This window comes from Xyrauchen texanus, chromosome 9 (genome assembly GCF_025860055.1).
Source record: "Xyrauchen texanus isolate HMW12.3.18 chromosome 9, RBS_HiC_50CHRs, whole genome shotgun sequence".
NCBI classification, from domain to species: Eukaryota; Metazoa; Chordata; class Actinopteri; order Cypriniformes; family Catostomidae; genus Xyrauchen; species Xyrauchen texanus.
The window spans coordinates 2636970-2647888 of NC_068284.1; the positions used below are offsets into that span (position 1 = coordinate 2636970).

The window sequence follows — 10919 nt, forward strand, 5'->3', positions numbered from 1 at the left end:
GTCACCAGATCTCAACCCAATAGAGCATCTTTGGGATGTGGTGGAACGGGAGCTTCGTGCCCTGGATGTGCATCCCACAAATCTCCATCAACTGCAAGATGCTATCCTATCAATATGGGCCAACATTTTTAAAGAATGCTTTCAGCCCCTTGTTGAATCAATGCCACGTAGAATTAAGACAGTTCTGAAGGCGAAAGGGGGTCAAACTCAGTATTAGTTTGGTGTTCCTAATAATCCTTTAGGTGAGTATACAGTCTGTTAGTTGCACATTGATAATAATAACCGTGTGAAATTTTTGTAGTGGCGGTCATAATTCAGAAGTGGCGATGTGCCGAATAGGGGGAACAATGGTTTATGTTATGTGCACACCACCAACTGTCTGGCGCTGCACTGCCGCACTTCCGAGTTCTGCCTCTTTTGTTCTGTCGACATTAAGATACCAATTAACATTTAGGAAATCGATTTGTGAATCGATTCGGAATCATCCACTTCCGCATCGCAATGCATCTAAATATAGATTTATTTACTTATTTTCCCCCCACCCCTACTAACCACAGGGGTATTGATGAACATTTATTTTCTCCTGTAGACTGCTGTATGGAATGTCCATACATGGCTCTCCCACTGTATGGCAGTGGGAGAGCCAGTCAGACAGCTACCCTGTAACCACTTCTTTCATTCAAAATGTATAGTACCATGGAGTCATAACAAAGAGAGTTGAGCTTTTGTAAAATAAACTCACAAAACTGATCCTTAATGACATTTAATACTTTATATGATATTCACAGTGCTCATTCAGGTATTAGGACCTAAAGGAATTTAGAACATGCTTTGGCTACCTGGTAGAAACATTTATGTGGGGTTGACTCAAAATAAACATTTCCTATTGTTTATGATAATGCACAATGCAAAAATGTGGCTAATGGCACAGAACAATAAGCTCTTATATAGAATTTTGTCAGCTTTACCTTTAGAATTGCCTTAAAGGAATGTGAAATTACAATCAACTATACATTATTAGATGCTAAATGCAGAATTAGATCACCCATGCTGAAGTTGCCCTACTATACCAGCCAGACCCCATCAGAGTATCCACCCTCTCCATGGACGCCGCAAACAGGAGAGATTGTCCTTCTGAGACACCTACCTGTCTCATCCCTCGGTTCTCCTTGCCTACATCAAACATGCCGAGAAGACAAAGCACTTGTCACATTCTCTTTGCTATCTGTTGCAGTCATAATCATCTCAGTCTGATATTTCTTTGTATTTTTGTTTAATTTATTTAATGCCTTTCTGCACCATGTAAACAGTTACCTGTACAGACGTCCTAACAGTCGGTTGAGTTCAAGCCCATGTCTTCTCTACTTTTACCTCTCAAGCAACTCCATCTTTCTTGAAATGCACTGCTGCAAAACGCTATTGTGGGGAAATGCCAGACTTTATATCATACCATGTCCTCTTTACACATCACAAAATTTGCTAAATCCTGCAACTGAGCCCTCTACAGCATATGGGATGGCTGAAGGGGTTACTTTCACTCTTGGCATTTACAGGGTCTGGACCTAACATTATGAACACAATATAGCTCTGCAATAAATGTTATGTTTATGAAGGATATAATGATATATTTTTGTTGAGATTTTGTCAGGAAGATCTCGATTGATCTCTGGTTATTTATTCTGGTGGTGTTTTATTGGATTGCATTATAAACCCATGGGCCAATGATGGGGTGATGGGCAATTGATGGGGTATCTTTAAAATGTTATGTTTATGAAATAAAAAACCTTTATCATGATTGGCTAGCTCTGTTGGTGTTTTTGATGTAGAGTCAGATGCAGATTGAAACATTGTAACCTTTTCTGTTAATGAAATGGCTAAGTAGGCAGCTTCAGCGGTATTCACACTGTGCTTTCTTGTTGCTTTATGATATGATATATCAATTAAGACTTAGTCGATCTTAAATTATGTTAACAGGGTTTCCCACCCAAGCACCTGGTTAAAATCAGGAGGACATTGTCATTATTTTACCATTTCATCAGGATTAAGGGTATAGGCTAGTCTAGTATGCCCCCTGCTGGTCATAACATACATTCAATAAAAATGTTCAAAGAGTAAAGTTTCATGTTTTCCAAATACATATTTATTACAATGGTCTGTATCCTAAACCAACATTTTGTGAGTTCCACTGTTGTAACTTTGCAGCCACACAATTGTTGATGTAATGATATAAAACTAAAGATGGATGAATGGTGTAAAAAACAAGAATGTCACATGAAATCAACATGTTGACAACGCGTTATCAACATGTAGTAAACGTGTTGTTAACGTGTGGACAACGAATACTCATGGGTTGACGTTACTCGCGTGAACGCAAGTTTAAACACATTTATCCAGCGGTCAAACTCGTGCGAGCAATGCAAGGCCACATTTTTTTATTGTAATTATGTTTTAAAATAAGTTATATAGGTTAAATAAGATTTAAATAGAACTGTTAAGGATGCAGATGCTGGCCCAAATTCCATAAAGTATACCAACTTTAGTATGCACTATATAAATTAATCTTTATAGTACAAAGTGTTTGCAGTTAGCATTGATGTTTTTCTGAAAATGTATTGTAATACTTAATTTTGTCTGATATTTAATTGAGTCATTTTCCTGTGTAAACACAGAAAAGACTCCAAACTTGATGAGACACAGCAAGAGTTACCTTTTAAGCTCTCTACCTCAAATAGAGTATTCATTTCCTATAGAGTACATGCCAGCTCTATCACAGCACTTTATCGGCACCTTCTTACTATGGCAACTCTCCCACAATCCCAGTGTTTACGAGTGGACTTTGTTTCAGGGGAATAAAATTTTTTGCTACCATTTTTGCATTTGGTTGTTTGTATTCAAAGTGTTTTTAAATATTGTGTATTATATAAGAATAGAGATAATGTATTTGCTAAACATTGCCTTTTCAACTACAGAACATTTGTAAAATGGCTTGGCAGATGAGCTGGCTTCATATTTTGTCAAGGGTAGCTTTTCCCCCCTGAGATATATTTCTAAAATAAAAACATTTCGTTCCCATAAAGACTTGGAAATTGTGACCCACTCACATATTACATCAACGTTAAACTATTGCAACTCATTGTACATTGGTCTGCCCCAAACGGCGTTATCCCACCTACAGCTATAAGATAACATGAGTTTAGTGAAAGAATTGTTTGGCGCAACTCCCTCATATGGTTCAGCGATGCTGAGCGTTCAAGGCAGGGGTCACCACATTTCAACCACATATGCTTTAGTGCAGTGGGTGGACTTTAAAATTGTCCCTTACCCCCGTAGGCAAATATACGGATGCTAATAGCACCGTACAGTACAGGACTGGTCATACATAAGTCTAGATAATAAAATCACAAAATAAGATTTACCCCATGTGTCTAGTCTTCATACACTGACATACGGTTTCTTATAACATTTTCCTTAAAAACAAGAAAAAAAAGCATTGAGTGTTTGAACTCGAGCTCTTCATCATTCTGTAGTGAAGTTCACAGCAGCAGCAGAAGTCGAGTAAGTAAAATATATTTGTTATTATATTTAGCATAAAATGTATGAAGTATCAATCTTCTTTGTCTTAGATTTTCCTGATTTTTAGTTTTTCATATCTGATTTTTTTGTGTCTATTTTAACAGAAAGGGGAAAGGACAAAGGAATATTCAAATAAAAGGGCTAATGTTAACTGCTAGTTTTCATTACTAGGGAGAAGAGGCAATATTAAAAGGGAGCTAAGGGGGGCCTTGGTAGCTCAGCGAGTAAAAATGCTGACTATCACCCCTGGAGTCACGAGTTCAAATCCATGGCATGCTGAGTGACTCCAGCCAGGTCTCCTAAGCAACCAAATTGGCCCGGTTGAAATGGAGGGTAGAGTCACATGGGGTAACCTCCATGTGATCACTATAATGTGGTTCGCTCTTGGTGGTTCGTGTGGTGAGTTGTGTGTGGATGCCATGGAAAACAGCGTGAAGCCTCCACACACGCTATGTCTCCGCGGTAACGTGTTCAACAAGCCACAAGATAAGATGCATTGGTTGACCATCTCAGACGAGGAGGCAACTGAGAATCATCCTCCACCACCCTGATTGAGGCAAGTCTCCATGCACCATAAGGACTTAGAACACATTGGGAATTGGGCATTCCAAATTGGGGAGAAAGAAGGGAGCTAAAAAGGAATTGTTGTCCAAAGGCCACCAAAAATAAGATTTAAAAGACCTCTTCACTCAGAAAGGAAAGATCCTGACATTTGTCATCAGTGGCTGATTTCAGTATGTAAAAGAGAAGCGTAACAACCTTTACAACAAATTCGAGGAGATCCTCAAGAGGAAATGCATGAAATTCATGCTCAAGTAACAGGAGGATAACATATTTATTAAAAATATGTGTTAAGGTTCCATAGGCCTTAGCAGTTGCATAGCATTATTTTTGGTTAGTCTGATATGTGGGTATAATGTGGGGAATTATTGACTGCTGTAAAGGATTAGGGTGCATTTAGAATTTTGACTCCTGCGAAACTGTATTGTAAAAGGCTTTTTTGGCGGGTGTCATTCATTAAACTGGCACAACTCTGCCCTGAAGATGAACTTTGCTCACTATCCAGTATGCACTCTCTCGTGTGCTTTCAGGGTTCCTGAGGCAGTCAAACTCTTTCCACAAAAAGAACACACTAAGTCTTCTCAGTTGCATGAGTTGTTAGGTGTACCTTTAGATGCAATTTTTTTTTTGCTGCTCGATCACAGTTAAGATCTAATGTGATTGCGCTGATGAATTGTGAGATAGCCTGCATGTTTGAAACTCTTTCCACACTGAAGGCATGGGAAAGGCTTCTCTCCAGAGTGAATTCTCAGGTGCCTCTCAAGATCCCATTTTATGGCAAAACTTTTTCCACATTGAGGGCATGTAAAAGGCTTCTCTCCAGTGTGAATTATCTTGTGACTCTTAAGGTGTCCTTTTTGTGTGAAACTCTTTCCACACTGAGGGCATGTAAAAGGCCTCTCTCCAGTGTGAATTTTCAGGTGCCTCTCAAGAACTGCTTTTCGTGCAAAACTCTTTCCACACTGAAGGCATGGGAAAGGCCTCTCTCCAGTGTGAATTCTCGTGTGCTCCTCAAGTTCTCTTTTTAGTGCAAAAGTCTTTCCACATTGAGAGCATGTAAAATGCTTTTCTCCAGTGTGAATGAATATGTGACTCTTAAGGTGTCCTTTTTGTGTGAAACTCTTTCCACACTGAGGGCATGTGAAAGGCCTCTCTCCAGTGTGAATTTTCAGGTGCCTCTCAAGAACTTCTTTTATTGCAAAACTCTTTCCACATTGAGAACATGTAAAAGGCTTCACTCCATTGTGAATTATCATATGACTGTGAAGGTGTGCTTTTCGTGCGAAACTCTTTCCACATTGAAGGCATATAAAAGGCTTCTCTCCAGAGTGAAGTTTTAAGTGAGTGTTAAGATTTCTTTTGAATGTGAAACTCTTTCTACATTGAGAGCATGTAAAAGGCTTCTCTCCGGTGTGAATTATCATGTGACTCTCAAAGTGTCCTTTGTGCATGAAACTCATTCCACATTGATGACATGTAAAGAGTTTTTTTGCTCTTGCTCTTCGAGTACTTTTTTGTGAGAAATTATTTTGAATCTCTGGGCAACTAGAAGATTTTTCATCAAAAATTAAATCAGATTTATCATTCTCATGATTCTCCACTTCATCTTTCAGTCCTTGGCTTTCCATTTTCACTTCCAGCAAGTCTAAAATTTAATGGAAAGTACATTTTGACAAATGTAAAACAAGAAATATATTTTAGCTCAAGTGTCTGTTTTTATATATTATCTCTGATATGCTAAATGTTAGTTTGGTCATTCTCTTGTTAATATATATAAAATAATTCTTGTAAATTCAGTGATTTTCTATCTACAGCTGCCAGATTCAGTAAACTGTCTGAAATGTGTTACCTTTATGTTCCTCAAAAGTCATTATGAAGAATCAAGAATGGACACCGACCTCTTTGTTTTTCTGTATCTTCATGTTTCACTATTGATGGCTCTGGATCACTCAAGCCATCACTCTCCTCTTTAATGGACTTCATTTTTACAATAGTATGTCATTAGACTTCAATTACACTAGGAGTTGTTCCTCTTAAAATACCACCTTATTCCTCTTTCTTGACCTGTAAGATAATGGGAAAATTTCCAGTACAAGTGAATTAAAGTGGGAGGGGCTTCACTGAAGGTGTAAATTGTGATCCATCTGTGGGTGTAATGGTGATGTTTTAGGTTAATTTTAAAATGTGTTTCATTTTTGCATCAAATAAGCAACAAATACCTATTTGTCTTATGGAAACAATTTTCACAACATTTAACTTGCTATTTAGCTGAATTATGTTTAAATATAGTTTATACATTGATTTGAATTTACCTTGTTTTTTATAATCAGATTTTATTATAGATATTTTACTGTCCTCACAATGCACTGATTTGCAAAGCAAGACAGCAAGATAACATTTTGAATGAGATTCCAATAATCACTCAATACATCACATTTCTTGACTTGATCATTTATATCCTTTTTTTGTGTGTAAAACTACACAAAAAATACTTATCAGTCCACATGCAGGAACTGCATGCAGCACTCACATAAGACATCTTTTGCAGGAAGATTACTTTTTGCTTCAGGATAACACTTAAAATACACGTTTTTGTGGCTTGGTGAAGAAAAATGTGTTTAATGTTAAAATGATCAACTTTATATTACTTACAGGCAAACAGTCTCTCAGAAAAGGTGTAAAAGAAAATATTTGATGCATATAAATGCAGCCCTGTGCTCTACATACTACTTCCTGCTGCAACTGAACAAAATGGTGAACAACAGTACAACTGGTCAAGACTGATTTCAAAATACAAGTCCTTTAGAGGGAGCAGCAAACTTCCAACCTGGCAGCATTAAGCTGGTGCCACATTACCAATTTTTTTTGTGATTTTCAGGTGTGAGCTTCTACATAGATAATCAGCAGCCAGGCGGACAGAGACAAAGCACACAATAGTGTCTGCCAGTGAAAGGTTGTTATCACTTGTCTGTCGGGACTCCCTGCTGAGTTAATGGTTTTAGCAACAGGAAAAAAGTATCCAACATGACAGAAAAAAATTATATTGGATGGGTGTTCTCTTCATGTGACCAGTGATCTTCTTTTGCTGCCGAACTGACAAGATGTCAAGCTGATCTGAACGTTTTCATCTGTGATCACTCAACTGCATATCATCACAAATGCTGATTGTAAGCCACAGTGATTCTGTCCTCAAGAATCTTTCCTGAGCTTTTCTCTTACATTAATATAACACATAAAAAAAGAAAAAAGAAAAGGCATAACAGTCTGTCACTGAAAGCTACATATAGAAATATGCATTCTACGGCAAGCCTCGAGGGGATAAATATGCAATCACACACTTTCACAAGGTACATTTATTACATGAATTGAATCCTTAATCACTCTATTACAAGTTATATGTTTTTATTTTGGTGAGCTCCACATGACAAGCCAATCAAAGAAACAGAGAGTTGCAGTGATTCTTATTTTGAAAGTGAGTCATATCTCCACTGAAGAGAGTGAGATCTCAGCAAAATAGTCAGTAAGTGTGATGTTCTTGGCCAAAATCAAGTTATTTTGGGTCTGCTAGTGTGTCGGCAGCTTAACTTTTGTGTCATTATTAATGCAGAATAACTGTAGCACAATCATTTAATTGATAATCACTTTAAGAAGTCTTTTCCTCAGACAGAAGAACTACCATTTCTGTTACTGGCCTCAAGAAAGTTTCGACAGAGCCATGTTTTGCAACTTTCCACATTGCATACTTTTGCATCTTGGCTTGGAAATGTGTTGACAATGATTCCCACAGGCAGGGGCAGACTGGCCATAGGGAGAACCGTGACTTTTCCCAGTGGGCTGGCCAGGTGTCGATAAGCTGAAATGGGCCGTTGCGTAATGCGGAACGGGCCGCGACTGGCTGGAGAGAAACCTCCCGCTTAACAGCGCTTAGGCAGGTTTCTATGTAAAATCCAGGCCTGATTTCTCTCCCCAGTCTGCCCTTGCCCACAGGCCACTGATTCTTCTGCATTTGAGCTACTCAATATCACCAACTTTAACATTAGAGGTGATCGTCAAGATTGGTGCTTGACTTGAAGCAGTGCAGAAATATTGTCCAACTTTAGTCGCCATCACCTTATTTTTACAGCAGTACAATACTCTTTTCATGTAATATTAACCTTATATATCATGTTTATTCATAAAAACAATTCAAAATTATAAAAAATACAGAATCCTTTATTGACATTAAAATAACACACGGTATGAAGCAGCATGTAACCTACTCAAATGAATTGTGTTTCTGGTAACTATATGTAAAATTCATGTGCCAGTCTATCTGAATTTCTATTCACTCATCACATGCTCTGCCATGACTGATATCATTTCTGTTGGCAAGAAGAGAACCATTTCTTGCTGGACATGACAAGAAGTGAAAAGTGTGAAGCTTGACACTATGACGCTGCTTTAGTTACTGACAACTTTGGAAGCTCTATCCAGAAGTGACGATCTCTGAGGCCTTTTAAAATCACACCAATTCATTGGCAGATATAGCTGGATGCTACTGTATGTAAATTATACCGTAGATCTGCTTTGTGTTTATAATTCTTATATTGAAGTCGGTAGATTTGTAGCCATGCAAAATTTAATAAAGGAGAAGCTAAGGATGTCAAAACTCACTATTATTAGACTATTATTGTTATCTTTTTGGATGAAAAATAATGTTCAGATTGAAGGAAGACTATAGATCTGCTTTGTTCTTTTAATGCTTAAACACTATAAAGTCTCTTGGTATATTTCGGTCGTGAACGACTCAAAATTAATCACTGACTCACTCATAGCACATAAGACGCTCATTTGTCGCCACCTAGTGACATTTCCAGAAGGGGTCACTGAACTAATCAGTTAATAAAATTGAACACATTTGTGATACAGATGCAAGCCTCACCAAAATACTTTGTTTTGCAGCTAATTCTGCACAATTTTAAAGTTGAATAAACTTGAATCACTAAAATAGATGCAATTGATGCTTTTAGCTTATTCTTTTAAAAAAATATCCCCAGAAAAAATGTTCGGGGATCAGTGATTGTCTTAGTTTTTCACCCCTCATGAGTTTGCATCACTGTGATTTGTCGTGGCATTGCAAGAACAAATCTACAAATAGAAAAGAAGCAAATTTGTTGTTTTTTCATTACCCATTTAGTGCCCTTGCCACCTGTGACCTCACACAGCATAGCCTACCTATGTTTTTTTTGTTGTTTTTTTTGCATATCCAAATTTCAAACATTACAAGTAAACACACTACTAAGATGGACAGAACGTTTTTGAAAAGGAAAAAATACTGACAATGGTTAGCCTTTGTGGGATAGTGGTGTGCCATAGACTTTTTTAGTCGTAAATTTTAGTTGTGTGCCGTGGCAGAAAAAAGGTTGGGAAACACTGCTCTAGCTCACAAGTGGCCAAAAGAAATGCAGATATGCATTCCATCCCATTGATTTGCTTCAAGTGTAAAGTGAAGTCCGAAAAGACTGGGAAACTGTGCTTTTGGCTACGCCAGAGTAGCCTAACTGCCATTGGTTCCCGGAGCTGGTGGAGCTGTTAGAAGCTCCCTTGTGCATGATGCCAACAGTTGCCCATTTTCACCCAATTCATTATGGTGACATTTAAGCTCTTTTGTAAATTGCTTGATTGTAAAAAGCTTTTACTTGGTGTCCTAAGGCAAACCATAGAAACCCCACTTGTTATAACTCTGTTTAAGATGAAGAGGTTAAAACATTTGTCTAACATACCATAATATGCTAACATGGTAAATACATTTACATAACACTGATCTTAGAGATAAAAGAAAGATTATTTATTTATTAATTAATTAAAAATGTATTTAATATTTTCGTATTGTTACGGTCTTACTAATTTAATTGATTTAGTTTGGAAATTTTCAAACACATAGACAGATTTTTGCAGATATAACATTTCTAATTTTCTAGTACCAACATGACAAAAAAAAAATGGATGTTGGGGTTAGCCTCAAGTCAAGTCAAGTCAAGTGGTTTTTATTGCCGTTTCAACCATGTACAGTTAGTACAGTACACAGCAAAACGAGACAACGTTCCTCCAGGACCATGGTGCTACATAAAAACAACAAAGGACCAACATAGGACCACATGAGACTACACAATGAAATAAAATACCTATATAAACTACCTATATATACCTATATAAAGTGCACGTGCAAACATGTGCAAAAAGTACAGGACAGTACAACAAATTACTGACAATGAACAGGACAATAGACAGTGCAGCGCCGACCAGTACTCAGTAGTGCAAAAAGATGACAGTTTCTAAAAATGTAAACATAACATACTATGAGATAATGTTCTATGCACATAGCAGTTATTGAGGTAGCAGACAGTTATAAAGTGACAGTAATTAAAGTGCAACTCAGGACACGTGTGTGTCAAACCAGTCTCTGAGTATTGAGGAGTCTGATGGCTTGGGGGAAGAAGCTGTTACACAGTCTGGCCGTGAGGGCCCGAATGCTTCGGTACCTCTTGCCAGACGGGAGGAGGGTAAAGAGTTTGTGTGAGGGGTGTGTGGGGTCGTCCACAATGCTGGTTGCTTTGCGGATACAGTGTTTTTTGTAAATGTCTTTGATGGAGGGAAGAGAGACCCCAATGATTTCTCAGCTGTCCTCACTATCCTCTGCAGGGCTTTGCGGTCCGAAACGGAGCCTGAATCTGTGGCTGGGAAATGGGCTTGAAATCTGTGAACAGCTTTCATGGACAGGAGTGCTGGCGGCCAGGGAGAGTACT

The 10919-nt window shown here is 38.0% G+C and overlaps 1 protein-coding gene across 2 annotated transcripts; it reads right to left on the reverse strand.

Annotated features, from left to right (window-relative positions):
- Positions 1-2075: 2075 nt before the first annotated feature.
- LOC127648810 (gastrula zinc finger protein XlCGF8.2DB-like) lies at positions 2076-6979 on the reverse strand. 2 transcript variants are annotated; one of them, XM_052133576.1, is made up of 3 exons: positions 6787-6979; positions 6033-6198; positions 2076-5779 (listed from the first exon to the last, which is right to left on the reverse strand). In XM_052133576.1, exons 2-3 carry the CDS (start codon positions 6115-6117, stop codon positions 4779-4781), a joined length of 1086 nt encoding a protein of 361 aa, XP_051989536.1. In that variant the 5' UTR covers positions 6118-6198; positions 6787-6979; the 3' UTR covers positions 2076-4778. The 2 variants fall into 2 exon arrangements, with proteins under 2 accessions (XP_051989536.1, XP_051989537.1); XM_052133577.1 differs by lacking the exon at positions 6787-6979 and having other exon boundaries at positions 5984-6091.
- Positions 6980-10919: the final 3940 nt, after the last annotated feature.